Below are 18,185 nucleotides of genomic sequence, written 5' to 3'. Positions count from 1 at the left end.
TTACTGTTTGTATCACAATTCATTTGTTATCTTTCCACATGCTCACCTTGTTAATAAATCATCTTCGTAGTCAAAGAACTAGATATTCTTTGTGCATCTGTACTACGGCCATAACGCAGAACAGATGAGAGGCATGGATAGAGTGGATAGCAAGAGACTTTCCCCCAGGGTGCAAACAGCTGCCACGAGGCACCATAATTTGAAGGTGATTGGAGGAAGGTATAGGGGGGGCTGTCAGAGGTCGGTTCTTTACACAGAGAGTGGTGGGTGTGTGGAATGCACTGCCAGCAGAGGTGATGGAGTCAGAGTCATTAGGGACATTTAAGCGACGCTTAGACAGGCACATGGACAGCAGTAAATCGAAGGGGTGTGGGTTAGGTTGATCTTAGATTAGGATAAATGGTCAGCACAACATCGTGGGCTGAAGGGCCTGTACTGTTCTATGTTCTATGTTCTGTAACAGAACATTCTTTCAGAGAGGGGGGGGCATGCCTTAGTGGGACCATCAGACACCTTCTGTACCAAATGTTCCTTACATAGTTTTGCTGTTCTCCACCTAAATTAGGACATTGGATCCTATACGTTCCTCTAAAGTAAATTGGGCATTGTACACTTGGGGTTTCCCCCAGCCATGTACAATGCAGTGGCTGTGAGACTGCGAGCATCTCCAGGGTCAGCAAGATGAAATTGTCTCCTTTAAGCCGAAACTATGAACATAGCAGCTCTAACCTCCCCTAAATCTTCACCTATTCCCAACCTGTTTTGTTCAACGGAATCTGTGCAGATCACTGAAATTTCAACACAAAAGGAAGCCATTCGGCCCATTCTGCCTGTGCTAGCTCCACATCACCGCCTGTTCCCCTGTATTCCAGCTCCCAGTGTGTTTTACACTCCTGGAACTCAACCAGCCATTTGTTCCCTGACTAATATTCCAAGTATTCAGACAGCTGGAAATAGGTATATATTATTCCAAAGAATCCTTTGTGACAGGTCCTGTGTGTACTGTCGCCTCAGGAAATGAGTGCCGTGAGGAAAGAGTGGTTACCAGGAAGCAAGGCTGCCGTCTAATTATAGTACACACGCTCCACTCAATGTACACACGCTCCACTCAATGTACACACGCTCCATTCAATGTACACACGCTCCACTCAATGTACACACGCTCCATTCAATGTACACACGCTCCACTCAATGTACACACGCTCCACTCAATGTACACACGCTCCACTCAATGTACACACGCTCCATTCAATGTACACACGCTCCACTCAATGTACACACGCTCCATTCAATGTACACACGCTCCACTCAATGTACACACGCTCCACTCAATGTACACACGCTCCAATCAATGTACACACGCTCCACTCAATGTACACACGCTCCACTCAATGTGCACAGGCTCCACTCAATGTACACACGCTCCACTCAATGTACACATGCTCCACTCAATGTACACAGGCTCCACTCAATGTACACACGCTCCACTCAATGTACACGCTCCACTCAATGTACACATGCTCCACTCAATGTACACACGCCCCACTCAATGTACACACGCTCCACTCAATGTACACACGCTCCACTCAATGTACACACGCCCCACTCAATGTACACACGCTCCACTCAATGTACACACGCTCCACTCAATGTACACACGCTCCACTCAATGTGCACACGTTCCACTCAATGTGCACACGCTCCACTCAATGTACACATGCCCCACTCAATGTACACACGCTCCACTCAATGTACACACGCCCCACTCAATGTACACACGCTCCACTCAATGTACACACACTCCACTCAATGTACACACGCTCCACTCAATGTACACAGGCTCCACTCAATGTACAAACGCTCCACTCAATGTACACACGCTCCACTCAATGTACACACGCTCCACTCAATGTACACACGCTCCACTCAATGTACACACGCTCCACTCAATGTACAAATGCTCCACTCAATGTACACACGCTCCACTCAATGTACACACACTCCACTCAATGTACACACGCTCCACTCAATGTACACAGGCTCCACTCAATGTGCACACGCTCCACTCAATGTACACACGCTCCACTCAATGTACACACGCTCCACTCAATGTACACACGCTCCACTCAATGTACACACGCTCCACTCAATGTACAAATGCTCCACTCAATGTACACACGCTCCACTCAATGTACAAACACTCCACTCAATGTACACACGCTCCACTCAATGTACACACGCTCCACTCAATGTGCACACGCTCCACTCAATGTACACACGCTCCACTCAATGTACACACGCTCCACTCAATGTACACACGCTCCACTCAATGTGCACACGCTCCACTCAATGTACACACGCTCCACTCAATGTACACACGCTCCACTCAATGTACAAACGCTCCACTCAATGTACACACGCTCCACTCAATGTACACACGCTCCACTCAATGTACACACGCTCCACTCAATGTACACACGCTCCACTCAATGTACAAATGCTCCACTCAATGTACACACGCTCCACTCAATGTACAAACACTCCACTCAATGTACACACGCTCCACTCAATGTACACACGCTCCACTCAATGTGCACACGCTCCACTCAATGTACACACGCTCCACTCAATGTACACACGCTCCACTCAATGTACACACGCCCCACTCAATGTACACACGCTCCACTCAATGTCAGGGAGTTCTCACTGATTCAGGCAAGTCTATGGGTTATAATCGGGAACATATAACACTGATCATTCAACAAAGAAAAATAGCATAGGAAAACGTATAATTTTATTGCAAAGAGAATGCAATAGCAGAAAGACAAGATCATGGTGTATGTGATCAGCGTGTTAGATCTGGGCCAGAGAATGAGAGCGCAGTGACTATTTGGCAAAGACTCTACAATTACATATCTGCACTGATTTGTACAATGATTAATCTCAGTCTTATATTCTCAGTAGTCAGAGGGATAATCGACAAGGATATTACTCACAGCCTGGAGAGGGTAGGGTTCCTCTGAAACAGTAATTCCGGCAGAATCTGGAGCTGATTACGATTCAGCCGCCTGCAAAATGAGAGGAACAGTCAGCATTGAGGCGAGCGACCCCTAACAGTGCAACAGCTTGCTGGGGTACGGATCACCCCCACACTGACCCTCTCTCACACTGACCCCCTCTCACACTGACCCCCCTCTCATACTGACCCCCCCTCACACTGACCCCCTCTGACACTGACCCCACCCCCCACACTGACCCCCCCTCTTGTACTGACCCCCTCACACTGACCCCCCTCACACTGACCCCCCTCACACTGACCCCCCTCACACTGACCCCCCTCATACTGACCCCCCTCACACTGACCCTCTCTCACACTGACCCCCCCTCTCGTACTGACCCCCCTCACACTGACCCCCCTCACACTGACCCCCCTCATACTGACCCCCTCATACTGACCCCCCTCACACTGACCCCCCTCATACTGACCCTCCTCACACTGACCCCCCCTCACACTGACCCCCCTCACACTGACCCCCCTCATACTGAAGCTGAAGTGCAACATAAATACTAGCACTGTTCAGCTGGGCCGAATGGCCATCTTCCGTGCTGTAAATTCAATGTAATTTGATGGACTGAAACTCTGAAATCCATGCATGGGATTGGAGAGATGCTGAAATGAAACTTGCTACTTACAATCTTTCCAACTCCTTCATATCGTCAAATGCTCCTCGTTCAATGGAACTGATGTGATTCTCCATAAGTTGTCTGGGAGGAGAGAGAGAGTTAAGGGTTATAAAATATTAACATAGTGGCAAGCAGTTCATTGAAGACAGACTCTGAATACAAGAGTAACGGCCATCACGCAAACCGGTCTTCAATCCGGTCCCAACAGGTAAAGTCTAAAGCACAAAACTGTCCATAGATTAGTCGACCCACTCCGAACACTCAACCAGAAAGCAGGGACTCACTTCAGCCATTTAGGCCTGGACACTACAGAAGATTTCTTTAGGTCCAAAATATTCTTAGGTTTCACATTACAGCACGGGGTAAGATACAGAGTAAAGCTCCCTCTACACTGTCCCCATCAAACACTCCCAGGACAGGTACAGCACGGGGTTAGATACAGAGTAAAGCTCCCTCTGCACTGTCTCTATCAAACACTCCCAGGACAGGTACAGCACGGAGTTAGATACAAAGTAAAGCTCCCTCTACGCTGTCCCCATCAAACACTCCCAGGACAGGGACAGCACGGGGTTAGATACAGAGTAAAGCTCCCTCTACACTGTCCCCATCAAACACTCCCAGGACAGGTACAGCACGGGGTTAGATACAGAGTAAAGCTCCCTCTACACTGTCCCCATCAAACACTCCCAGGGCAGGTACAGCACGGGTTAGATACAGAGTAAAGCTCCCTCTACACTGTCCCCATCAAACACTCCCAGGACAGGTACAGCACGGGGTTAGATACAGAGTAAAGCTCCCTCTACACTGTCCCCATCAAACACTCCCAGGACAGGTACAGCACGGGGTTAGATACAGAGTAAAGCTCCCTCTACACTGTCCCCATCAAACTTCCCAGGACAGGTACAGCACGGGATTAGATACAGAGTAAAGCTCCCTCTACACTGTCCCCATCAAACACTCCCAGGACAGGTACAACACGGGGTTAGATATAGAGTAAAGCTCCCTCTGCACTGTCCCCACCAAACACTTCCAGGACAGGTACAGCACGGGGTTAGATGCAGAGTAAAGCTCCCTCAATACAGATGGAGGGTGAGAAAGTAAAATCAAATACTAGTGTTTTGTGTTTAAACAAAGGAGATTACAATGGGATGAGAGATGAACTAGCTAAGGTAGACTGGGAGCTAAGACTTTATGGTGGAACAGTTGAGGAACAGTGGAGAACCTTCCAAGCGATTTTTCACAGTGCTCAGCAAAGGTTTATACCAACAAAAAGGAAGGACGGAAGAAAGAGAGAAAATCGACTGTGGATATCTAAGGAAATAAGGGAGAGTATCAAATTGATGGAAAAAGCATATAAAGTGGCAAAGATTGGTGGGAGATTAGAGGACTGGGAAATCTTTAGGGGGCAACAGAAAGCTACTAAAAAAGCTATAAAGAAGAGTAAGATAGAATATGAGAGTAAACTTGCTCAGAATATAAAAACAGACAGTAAAAGTTTTTACAAATATATAAGACAAAAAAGAGTGGCTAAGGTAAATATTGGTCCTTTAGAGGATGAGAGGGGAGTTTTAATAATGGGAAATGAGGAAATGGCTGAGGAACTGAACAGGTTTTTTGGGTCGGTCTTCACAGTGGAAGACACAAATAACATGCCAGCGACTGATGGAAATGAGGCTATGACAGGTGAGGATCTTGAGAGGATTGTTATCACTAAGGAGGCAGTGATGGGCAAGCTAATGGGGCTAAAGGTAGACAAGTCTCCTGGTCCTGATGGAATGCATCCCAGAGTGCTAAAAGAGATGGCTAGGGAAATTGCAGATGCACTAGTGATAATTTACCGAAATTCACTAGACTCTGGGGTGGTCCCGGTGGATTGGAAATTAGCAAACGTGACGCCACTGTTTAAAAAAGGAGATAGGCAGAAAGCAGGAAATTATAGGCCAGTGAGCTTAACTTCGGTAGTAGGGAAGATGCTGGAATCTATCATCAAGGAAGAAATTGCGAGGCATCTGGATAGAAATTGTCCCATTGGGCAGACGCAGCATGGGTTCGTAAAGGGCAGGTCATGCCTAACTAATTTAGTGGAATTTTTTGAGGACATTACCAGTGCAGTAGATAACGGGGAGCCAATGGATGTGGTGTATCTGGATTTCCAGAAAGCCTTTGACAAGGTGCCACACAAAAGGTTGCTGCATAAGATAAAGATGCATGGCATTAAGGGTAATGGATAGAGGATTGGTTAATTAATAGAAAGCAAAGAGTTGGGATAAATGGGTGTTTCTCTGGTTGGCAATCAGTAGCTAGTGGTGTCCCTCAGGGATCCGTGTTGGGCCCACAATTGTTCACAATTTACATAGATGATTTGGAGTTGGGGACCAAGGGCAATGTGTCCAAGTTTGCAGATGACACTAAGATGAGTGGTAAAGCGAAAAGTGCAGAGGATACTGGAAGTCTGCAGAGGGATTTGGATAGGTTAAGTGAATGGGCTAGGGTCTGGCAGATGGAATACAATGTTGACAAATGTGAGGTTATCCATTTTGGTAGGAATAACAGCAAACGGGATTATTATTTAAACGATAAAATATTAAAGCATGCCGCTGTTCAGAGAGACTTGGGTGTGCTAGTGCATGAGTCACAGAAGGTTGGTTTACAAGTGCAACAGGTGATTAAGAAGGCAAATGGAATTTTGTCCTTCATTGCTAGAGGGATGGAGTTTAAGACTAGGGACGTTATGTTGCAATTGTATAAGGTGTTAGTGCGGCCACACCTGGAGTATTGTGTTCAGTTTTGGTCTCCTTACTTGAGAAAGGACGTACTGACGCTGGAGGGTGTGCAGAGGAGATTCACTAGGTTAATCCCAGAGCTGAAGGGGTTGGATTATGAGGAGAGGTTGAGTAGACTGGGACTGTACTCCTTGGAATTTAGAAGGATGAGGGGGGATCTTATAGAAACATTTAAAATTCTGAAGGGAATAGATAGGATAGATGCGGGCAGGTTGTTTCCACTGGCGGGTGAAAGCAGAACTAGGGGACATAGCCTCAGATTTTGGACTGAGTTTAGGAGGAACTTCTTCACCCAAAGGGTTGTGAATCTATGGAATTCCTTGCCCAGTGAAGCAGTTGAGGCTCCTTCATTAAATGTTTTTAAGGTAAAGATAGATAGTTTTTTGAAGAATAAAGGGATTAAGGGTTATGGTGTCCGGGCCGGAAAGTGGAGCTGAGTCCACAAAAGATCAGCCATGATCTAATTGAATGGCGGAGCAGGCTCGAGGGGCCAGATGGCCTACTCCTGCTCCTAGTTCTTATGTTCTTATGTTCAACACTCCCCCATCAAACACTCCCAGGGCAGGTACAGCATGGGGTTAGATACAGAGTAAAGCTCCCTCTGCACTGTCCCCATCAAACACTCCCAGGACAGGTACAGCACGGGTTAGATACTTCATTCAGCAACTTGTCTGCTTTGTACACCACCTCTGACCCCATCACTCTGATTGAAGAGACAGACAGGTTCTGTTCTTCCCAACCTAACATCAGCCACGTTGAAACCTGTGTTTGCTTCTGGCAAGATACCCTGAACAGAAACTATTCTACACAGGTGGGCGTCACGGTGCCCCTGTGTGAACAGTGCTGCTACAGAGGAAAGTTTCTGCCCTTTTATTTTCCCTCAATGCCGTCACCGGTGATACTCACAGAACCCGAATGTGTCTGAGTCCCGAGAAGTCACTTTTGCTGATCTGTGAAATGTTGTTTCCATTGAGCTCCCTGTGAAATAAACCAGGAAAAACATGAATAATACTCCAGCTCCCAGTCTGAACCTGGACTTAAACTGGGGCAACAGCCCTGGAACCCGCCAGCTATATTTCTGTTGCTCTGTCTCAGTGTCAATTCTTGATGCAAACCGCCAGGGAGCGATCGCTGACCGGCTCTGCGACCAAGTGGAGCATCGCAGCAGGAGCTATGTTTTCCTCAACCCGTGGCCACGCCCTGCGATGCTGCACACTCAATAGGGGGAAGGTTAAAGTTCAGGGTTGTCTTTATTCAGCCAGGTTAGGGTTAAAAGAAAAGAAGCACCTGCATTTATATAGCACCTTTCATGACCCCGGGAGGGGGCGTTGTGGCGCAGTGGGAGCACACCTCCCACTGGACCAGACGCTCCAGGTTCAGGTCCAACTCTAGGACGTGTTGGTCAAGGAAGGAGCGTTGCTAACGAGATTCAACAGGCTGGTAATCAGCTCTGGAATTATTCCACCACTTCCCCCACCGTTCCCCAAAGGGTAGGAAAAAGTGTGTGTGTGTGAAGATACATAATGGAAAATGATCCCACGTCACGCAGGAAGTGTGCCAGCCAATTAGCGCACAGCAAGCATGCACAAACAGTCATGTGACAAAGAGCAGAACATTATTGTCACAAGTAGGCTTCAATGAAGTTACTGTGAAAAGCCCCTAGTCGCCACATTCCGGCTCCTGTTCGGGGAGGCCGGTACGGGAATTGAACCCGCGCTGCTGGCCTTGTTCTGCATTACAAGTCAGCTGTTTAGCCCACTGTGCTAAACCAGCCCCTATATCAAGGCTTGCCTGCATTCTCAGCCGGCTGCCGTGTAAAAGATCCCGCGGCAATATTTCAAAAACCAGAAGTAGAGTTCTCCCCAGTGTCTTGTCTGATAATTATCCCATAAATAACCCCACTAATGATTGGGCTATTACCTTGCTGTTGTGGGCGATTGCTACGTGCAAATTGCCTGCCAGGTTTCCTATAAGTGCCCTCCCCGGTAGAATAAAGAATCCCTGGGCAGTATTTCGAAGTCCGGCGAGAGAGTTCTCTCTGTTATCCTCACCGATATGTATCCTATAACTCAGAATCACTGGCTAATGTCTGACATTTGTTGGAGTTTTCGGTGCACAGTTGGCCGATGCTATACAAATCCGACAAGAGTAACTAGACTTTAAATGTACTTTATTAGTTGTAATGTTGCAGGGACATCTGATGCTGTGAAATAAATGCAAATAGTTTTTCTTTCTGTAAGGCTTTAAGCGAAGGTCGAGTCAGTCGGTGGGGGGGGTGACTAGTTGATACTCGGCTTGCTTCTAAGTTAAGGGGGAGTTAACCCCTTACCTGGGATGTTCAGGGGAAAGTTCTTGGACAAAGTGGTTTCAATCTCTCAGCCCGTTAAATATATATCAGTGCGCACCCACTCCAGCAGCGAGCTCTCCAGCTTTTAGCAGGAGCTGGCTAGCGTAACGATCTTAATGAGGTTTCTAAACAACAATTACAAACACATCTGCTTTCTCACCACTCAATGACAGGTTTGAAGACCGCTGCAGGCCTGTTGGAGAATTAACACATATAAACATTCCACCACTTTGCATTCCAGCTCCTAACCGCGTCCTTGTGCAGGGTATGTGGAATAGTAAGAAGTCTTACAACACCAGGTTAAAGTCCAACAGGTTTGTTTCAAACATGAGCTTTCGGAGCACTGCTCCTTCCGCTTTAACCTGGTGTTGTAAGACTTCTTACTGTGCTCACCCCAGTCCACCGCCGGCATCTCTACATCATGTGGAATAGCGCAGCGATAGCAAAGGCAGAAACAGCCATCCTGCCTATCAAGGCCATTCGTCGCTCAAACTGTAGGTAGCAGGAACGGACTGTTGTGAAACCAGTTTGGCCAAAGGCCTCTTCTGTGCCACCATAAATTCAACTCCAATTGATTTTGTGGGAGATTCTGCTCCTCCCTATATCCCCTGGGCATTTTTAGAGAGGTAGGAAATAGGGCTGAGACCTATTGTCACAGGCCCCATGTCCATACGACACTTGGTATTGAAATCTCCCCAAGTACTGTGCCCACACTTCGAGTAAGTCCACATCAGGCTCAGCGTTGTGAAGCAGATGTCAGCAATCTTCTTCAGCTGGCTCTTGGCTGCCCCAGAGCTGAACAAACCAGGCGTTTTAAAAATAAATTATTTTACGGGATGTGGGCGTCGCTGGTTAGGCCAGCATTTATTGCTCATCCTTGTTGCCCTTCAGAAGGTGGGGGTGAGCCTCCTTCTTGAACCGCTGCAGTCCTTCAGGTGTAGGTACACCCCCTGTGCTGTTAGGGAGAGAGTTCCAGGATTTTGCCCCAGCGACAGTGAAGGAACGGCCGATATATTTCCAAGTCAGGATGGTGAGTGACTTGGAGGGGAACCTCCAGGTGGTGGGGTTCCCAGGTATCTGCTGCTCTTGTCCTTCTAGATGGTAGTGGTCCTGGGTTTGGAAGGTGCTGCCTAAGGAGCCTTGGTGAGTTACTGCAGTGCATCTTGTAGATGGTACACACGGCTGCCATTGTTCGTCGGTGGTGGAGGGTTTGAATGTTTGTGGAAGGAGGAGCAATCAAGCGGGGCTGCTTTGTCCTGGATGGTGTTGATCTTCTTGAGTGTTGTTGGAGCTGCACTCATCCAGGCAAGTGGAGAGTATTCCATCGCACTCCTGACTTGTGCCTTATCGATGGTAGACAGGCTTTGGGGGGGTCAGGAGGTGAGTTACTCACAGTAGGATTCCTGGCCTTTGACCTACCCTGGTAACTACAGTATTAATGTGGCTGGGTCCAGTTCAGTTTCTGATCAATGGTAACCCCCAGGATGTTGATTGTGGGGGATTCAGCGACGGTAATGCCATTGAATGTGAAGGGGCGATGGTTAGATCCTCTCTTGTAGGAGATGGTCATTGCCTGGGGCTTGTGTGGTGTGAATGTAACTTGCCACTTGTCAGCCCCGAGCCTGGATATTGTCCAGGTCTTGCTGCATTTGGACATGGACTGCTTCATTACCTGAGGAGTCGCGAATGGTGCTGAACATTGTGCAGTCATCCGCAAACATCCCCACTTCTGACCTTATGATGGAAGGGAGGTCATTGATGAAGCAGCTGAAGATGATTAGGCCCAGGACACACTGAGGAACTCCTTGGACATGGGCTGGGGAGGGAAGGACCTGTGGTTGGGGGGGAAGCTCGGAGGTGAGATTCCCTCTACCCGTGCCCCTTCTTCGAGCGGCCTTTGTGCTTCAGAGACCTACTGCTAATCTCCTCTCTCCGCCTCTTGGTGCAGGGCCTCGTGGAGGGGGTGGCGGGTTCTGGGCCGGCACCAAAGCCATTTGAGAAGCCCAAGGTCTCCTCATCCCCCTCGATGCGCCTCGGATACACTCACTTTGTCAGCTGCCCACTAGGGGGCGGGTAGGACGGTCTACTCACAAGAGCAAGAAGAACTAAAAAGCCTCCTTGAGACTGCCCCACAATTCAATAAGATCATGGCTCATCTCTTTGTGGTTTCCACTTTCCTGTCTGTCCCCCATAACTCTTGACTGCCTTGTCTATCAGAATTCTATTTAATTCAGCTTTGAATATATCCAGCGACCCAGCCTCTGCTGCTTTCTGAGGAACAGGAATTACTCAGACGAACGAGTTCTGGTCTCTCCCAAAAGGGGAAACATCCTCTCAGTGTCCACCCTGCCAAAACCCCTCAGGATGCAAAATATTTCAATAAGATCACCAATCAAAATCTAAACTCCAATGGACACAAGCCCATCCTGTGCAACCTTCCCTCAGAAGATAAGCCCCTCACCCCAGGACTAAGTCCAGTGAACGTTTTCTGAAATGCTTTAAAGAATTATATCCTTTCTTACGTCAGGGGGCCAGAACGGTACACAGTGCGTACCCCTGTGAGAGAAAGCTCTGTCGTTCACCTCAGAATGTTGCCAGAAAAAGTCCAGTCCAGCCGTGCCGTGGGTTTCTCAATCCCCTGGGATTCACAGCAGGAGGGAAGCTTTCAAAATCAGTGAGTGGGAGAGTGAGTGAGTGAGTGGGGCAGTGAGTGAGTGAGTGGGGCAGTGAGTGAGTGAGTGAGTGAGTGAGGAGTGAGTGAGTGGGACAGTGAGTGAGTGGGAGAGTGAGTGAGTGGGAGAGTGAGTGAGTGGGAGAGTGAGTGAGTGGGAGAGTGAGTGAGTGGGAGAGTGAGTGAGTGAGTGGGAGAGTGAGTGAGTGGGAGAGTGAGTGAGTAGGAGAGTGAGTGAGTGGGAGAGTGAGTGAGTGAGTGAGTGAGTGAGTGAGTGAGTGAGTGAGTGAGTGAGTGAGTGGGAGAGTGAGTGAGTGGGAGAGTGAGTGAGTAGGAGAGTGAGTGAGTGGGAGAGTGAGTGAGTGAGTGAGTGGGAGAGTGAGTGAGTGGGAGAGTGAGTGAGTGAGTGGGAGAGTGAGTGAGTGGGAGAGTGAATGAGTGGGAGAGTGAGTGAGTGGGAGAGTGAGTGAGTGAGTGGGAGAGTGAGTGAGTGTGAGAGTGAGTGAGTGGGAGAGTGAGTGAGTGAGTGGGAGAGTGAGTGAGTGGGAGAGTGAGTGAGTGGGAGAGTGAGTGAGTGAGTGGGAGAGTGAGTGAGTGGGAGAGTGAGTGAGTGAGTGAGTGGGAGAGTGAGTGAGTGGGAGAGTGAATGAGTGGGAGAGTGAGTGAGTGGGAGAGTGAGTGAGTGAGTGGGAGAGTGAGTGAGTGGGAGAGTGAGTGAGTGAGTGAGTGGGAGAGTGAGTGAGTGAGTGGGAGAGTGAGTGAGTGTGAGAGTGAGTGAGTGGGAGAGTGAGTGAGTGAGTGGGAGAGTGAGTGAGTGAGTGGGAGAGTGAGTGAGTGTGAGAGTGAGTGAGTGGGAGAGTGAGTGAGTGAGTGGGAGAGTGAGTGAGTGAGTGGGAGAGTGAGTGAGTGGGAGAGTGAGTGAGTGAGTGGGAGAGCGAGTGAGTGGGAGAGTGAGTGAGTGGGAGAGTGAGTGAGTGAGTGGGAGAGTGAGTGAGTGTGAGAGTGAGTGAGTGGGAGAGTGAGTGAGTGAGAGAGTGAGTGAGAGGGAGAGTGAGTGAGTGGGAGAGTGAGTGACTGAGTGAGTGGGAGAGTGAGTGAGTGGGAGAGTGAGTGAGTGAGTGGGAGAGTGAGTGAGTGAGTGGGAAAGTGAGTGAGTGAGTGAGTGGGAGAGTGAGTGGGTGAGTGAGTGAGTGAGTGTGAGTGAGTAAGTGGGAGAGTGAGAGAGTGAGTGGGAGAGTGAGTGAGTGTGAGTGAGTGAGTGGGAGAGTGAGAGAGTGAATGGGAGAGTGAGTGAGTGAGGAGTGAGTGAGTTAGTGAGTGAGTGAGTGGGAGAGTGAGTGAGTGAGTGAGTGAGTAAGTGGGAGAGTGAGTGAGTAAGTGGGAGAGTGAGAGAGTGAGTGGGAGAGTGAGTGAGTGTGAGTGAGTGATTGGGAGAGTGAGTGAGTGAGGAGTGAGTGAGTGAGTGAGTGAGTGAGTGAGTGAGTGAGTGAGTGAGTGGGAGAGTGAGTGAGTGGGAGAGTGAGTGAGTGGGAGAGTGAGTGAGTGTGAGAGTGAGTGAGTGAGGAGTGAGTGAGTGGGAGAGTGAGTGAGTGAGTGGGAGAGTGAGTGAGTGAGTGAGTGGGAAAGCGAGTGAGTGAGTAAGTGGGAGAGTGAGTGGGTGTGAGTGAGTGGGAGAGTGAGTGGGTGAGTGAGTGGGAGAGTGAGTGAGTGAGTGGGAGAGTGAGTGAGTGAGGAGTGAGTGAGTGAGTGAGTGAGTGGGAGAGTGAGTGAGTGGGAGAGTGAGTGAGTGAGTGGGAGAGTGAGTGAGTGGGAGAGTGAATGAGTGAGTGAGTGGGAGAGTGAGTGAGTGGGAGAGTGAGTGAGTGAGTGGGAGTGTGAGTGAGTGAGTGAGTGAGTGAGTGAGTGAGTGGGAGAGTGAGTGACTGAGTGAGTGGGAGAGTGAGTGAGTGAGTGGGAAAGTGAGTGAGTGAGTGAGTGGGAGAGTGAGTGGGTGAGTGACTGAGTGAGTGTGAGTGAGTGAGTGGGAGAGTGAGAGAGTGAGTGGGAGAGTGAGTGAGTGGGAGTGAGTGAGTGGGAGAGTGAGAGAGTGAGTGGGAGAGTGAGTGAGTGAGGAGTGAGTGAGTGAGTGAGTGAGTGGGAGAGTGAGTGAGTGAGTGGGAGAGTGAGTGAGTGGGCGAGTGAGTGAGTGTGAGAGTAAGTGAGTGAGGAGTGAGTGAGTGGGAGAGTGAGTGAGTGAGTGGGAGAGTGAGTGAGTGAGTGGGAAAGCGAGTGAGTGAGTAAGTGGGAGAGTGGGTGTGAGTGAGTGGGAGAGTGAGTGGGTGAGTGAGTGGGAGAGTGAGTGAGTGAGTGGGAGAGTGAGTGAGTGGGAGAGTGAGTGACTGAGTGAGTGGGAGAGTGAGTGAGTGGGAGAGTGAGTGAGTGAGTGAGTGGGAGAGTGAGTGAGTGAGTGGGAGAGTGAGTGAGTGAGTGGGAGAGTGAGTGAGTGAGGAGTGAGTGAGTGAGTGGGAGAGTGAGTGAGTGAGTGAGTGGGAGAGTGAGTGAGTGGGAGAGTGAGTGAGTGAGTGAGTGGGAGTGGGAGTGAGTGAGTGGGTGAGCCTGAATCACTATGGAGCTGGACTATTGGGTCAGTCTGAATGGCTATGGAGCTGTACTATTGGGTGAGCCTGAATGGCTATGGAGCTGTACTATTGGGTGAGCCTGAATGGCTATGGAGCTGTACTATTGGGTCAGCCTGAATGACTATGGAGCTGTACTATTGGGTCAGTCTGAATGGCTATGGAGCTGTACTATTTGGTTAGCCTGAAGCCCCAGTCTGTTTGTCTGTCCAGATGGGTGTAAATATCCTCATGGATATTTGCAGCAGGCCAGCTCTGTTTCTGTCCTCACTGACATCTGTCTCCCAACCAAATGCACTGAGGAAAAGGAAAACTCAGACAAACAGGTCTGGTCGCAGTCCATGGGATCTTGCTGTGTGTAAAGTGGCTGCAGTTCCCCCTTGTAGCTGTAACAGTGCAGCATTATATATTCACCAGCGTGTTACCGGGACTAAAACGGTTACATTATGGGGAGAGTGTGCTTCCCAAGGGTGCAGCAGATTAAATGGCAAGCTAATTGAGGTGTTTAAAATGATTTAAAGGATTTGATCGGATAGATGGACTATTTCCTCTTGCAGTTCGAGTCGGGAGTGAGGGGACACAACCTCAATATTCCAGACAGGCCATTCGGGCAGCAGGGTAGCATGGTGGTTAGCATAAATGCTTCACAGCTCCAGGGTCCCAGGTTCGATTCCTGGCTGGGTCACTGTCTGTGTGGAGTCTGCACGTCCTCCCCGTGTGTGTGTGGGTTTCCTCCGGGTGCTCCGGTTTCCTCCCACAGTCCAAAGATGTGCGGGTTAGGTGGATTGGCCATGCTAAATTGCCCGTAGTGTCCTAATAAAAGTAAGGTTAAGGGGGGGTTGTTGGGTTACGGGTATAGGGTGGATATGTGGGTTTGAGTAGGGTGATCATTGCTCGGCACAACATCGAGGGCCGAAGGGCCTGTTCTGTACTGTTCTATGTTCTATTCAGGGTGATGGCAACATACACAGCTTCATACAAAGGGGAAAGGGAATCTGGAACTCACTCACCCCGGGACACTCAAGGTCACTTTTGTGGGGTAAAGGGGTTAAATGCTTCACTCACTCACTCTCCCAATCACTCACTCTCCCAATCACTCACTCACTCACTCACTCACTCTCCCAATCACTCACTCACTCTCCCAATCACTCACTCACTCACTCTCCCAATCACTCACTCACACTCAAACACTCACTCACTCTCCCAATCAATCACTCACTCACTCACTCTCTGACTCACTCACTCAATCACTCTCACACTCACTCACACTCACTCACTCACTCACTCACACTCACTCACTCATTCACTCTTTACTTACTCTCACTCACTCTCACTCTCTCACTCACTCACTCAGTCACTCGCTCACACTCACTCACTCACTCTCACTCACTCACTCACTCACTCTCTCTTACTCACTCTCATACACCCAGACACTCACTCACTCTCACTCACTCACTCACTCCCACTCACTCACTCATTCATTCTCTCAGTCACTCACTCACTCTCTCACTCACTCACTCACTCACTCAGTGACTCGCTCTCTCTCATTCACTCATTCACTCACTCACTCTCTCACTCACTCACTCCCACTCAATCACTCTCCCACTCACTCACTCTCTCACTCACACTCACTCACTCACACTCACTCACACACTCTCACTCACTCACTCATTCATTCACTCACTCACTCACACTCACTCGCTCTTCACTTACTCTCACTCACTCTCACACTCACTCACTCACTCTCTCACTCACGCTCACTCACTCACTCACACTCACTCACTCACTCACACTCACTCACTCACTCATTCATTCTCTCACTCACTCACTCACTCATTCACTCTTCACTTACTCACTCACTCACTCACACACTCATACACTCACTCATACTCACTCACACAGGCACTCACTCACTCTCACTCACTCACTCACATGCTCACTCTCATTCACTCACTCACTCTCACTCACTCACTCTCACTCATACTCACTGACTCACTCCTCACTCACTCACTCTCCCACTCACTCACTCTCCCACTCACATTCACTCACTCACTCACTCTCCCACTCACTCACTCACTCACTCTCCCACTCACTCTCCCACTCACTCACTCTCCCACTCACTCACTCACTCTCCCACTCACTCTCTCACTCACTCTCACTCACTCAGTCACACTCACTCACTCACACTCACTCACTCACTCTCACTCTCTCACTCACTCACTCAGTCACTCGCTCACACTCACTCACTCGCTCACTCTCACTCATTCACTCACTCATTCATTCTCTCACTCACTCACTCACTCATTCATTCACTCTTCACTTACTCACACTCACTCACTCACACGCTCACACACTCGCTCATACTCACTCACACAGGCACTCACTCACTCTCACTCACTCACTCACTCGCGCACTCTCATTCACTCACTCACTCTCACTCACTCACTCTCACTCATACTCACTGACTCACTCTTCACTCACTCACTCTCCCACTCACTCACTCTCCCACTCACATTCACTCACTCACACTCCCACTCACTCACTCACTCTCCCACTTACTCACTCTCCCACTCACTCACTCTCCCACTCACTCACTCACTCTCCCACTCACTCTCTCACTCACTCTCACTCACTCACTCACACTCACTCACTCACACTCACTCACTCACTCTCACTCTCTCACTCACTCACTCAGTCACTCGCTCACACTCACTCACTCGCTCACTCTCACTCATTCACTCACTCACAAACACTCACTCACTCATTCATTCACTCTTCACTTACTCACTCTCTCACTCACTCAGTCACTCGCTCACACTCACTCACTCACTCACTCTCTCTCACTCACTCACTCTCTCACTCACTCACTTTCCCACTCAATCACTCTCCCACTCACTCACTCTCTCACTCACTCACTCACTCACACACTCACTCATTCATTCACTCACTCACTCACTCACTCGCACTCACTCCCTCACTCTCCCAATCACTCACTCACTAACTCACTCTCCCACTCACATTCACTCACTCACTCTCCCACTCACTCACTCACTCTCCCACTTACTCACTCTCCCACTCACTCACTCACTCTCCCACTCACTCACTCTCCCACTCAGTCACTCACTCTCCCACTCACTCTCTCACTCACTCTCACTCACTCAGTCACACTCACTCACTCACACTCACTCACTCACTCTCACTCTCTCACTCACTCACTCAGTCACTCGCTCACACTCACTCACTCGCTCACTCTCACTCATTCACTCACTCATTCATTCTCTCACTCACTCACTCACTCATTCATTCACTCTTCACTTACTCACACTCACTCACTCACACGCTCACACACTCGCTCATACTCACTCACACAGGCACTCACTCACTCTCACTAACTCACTCACTCGCGCACTCTCATTCACTCACTCACTCTCACTCACTCACTCTCATTCATACTCACTGACTCACTCCTCATTCACTCACTCTCCCACTCACTCACTCTCCCACTCACATTCACTCACTCACACTCCCACTCACTCACTCACTCTCCCACTTACTCACTCTCCCACTCACTCACTCTCCCACTCACTCACTCACTCTCCCACTCACTCTCTCACTCACTCTCACTCACTCACTCACACTCACTCACTCACACTCACTCACTCACTCTCACTCTCTCACTCACTCACTCAGTCACTCGCTCAACACTCACTCACTCGCTCACTCTCACTCATTCACTCACTCATTTATTCACTCTTCACTTACTCACTCTCTCACTCACTCAGTCACTCGCTCATACTCACTCACTCACTCACTCTCTCTCACTCACTCACTCTCTCACTCACTCACTTTCCCACTCAATCACTCTCCCACTCACTCACTCTCTCACTCACTCACTCACTCACACACTCACTCATTCATTCACTCACTCACTCACTCACTCGCACTCACTCCCTCACTCTCCCAATCACTCACTCACTAACTCACTCTCCCACTCACTCACTCACACTCACTCACTCACTCACTCACTCACTCACTCTCCCAATCACTCATTCACTCTCTCTCACTCACTCACTCTCCCACTCAAT

At 49.2% G+C, this 18,185-nt stretch overlaps 1 protein-coding gene across 1 annotated transcript in view; it reads right to left on the bottom strand.

Moving 5' to 3' along the window:
• LOC119979682 (slit homolog 1 protein-like) overlaps positions 1-18,185 on the bottom strand; it is a 266,812-nt gene that overhangs the window by 245,927 nt on the left and 2,700 nt on the right. The window contains exons 2-4 of the mRNA XM_038822220.1: positions 7,374-7,445; positions 3,694-3,765; positions 2,997-3,068 (exon numbers count right to left, since the gene is read on the bottom strand). Of these exons, the coding sequence (XP_038678148.1) occupies positions 2,997-3,068; positions 3,694-3,765; positions 7,374-7,445 (216 nt within the window). The remainder of the gene's footprint in view (positions 1-2,996; positions 3,069-3,693; positions 3,766-7,373; positions 7,446-18,185) is intronic.

Source organism: Scyliorhinus canicula, chromosome 16, assembly GCF_902713615.1.
Source record: "Scyliorhinus canicula chromosome 16, sScyCan1.1, whole genome shotgun sequence".
NCBI classification, from domain to species: domain Eukaryota; kingdom Metazoa; phylum Chordata; class Chondrichthyes; order Carcharhiniformes; family Scyliorhinidae; genus Scyliorhinus; species Scyliorhinus canicula.
This window is presented reverse-complemented; position numbering and strand designations above follow the sequence as displayed.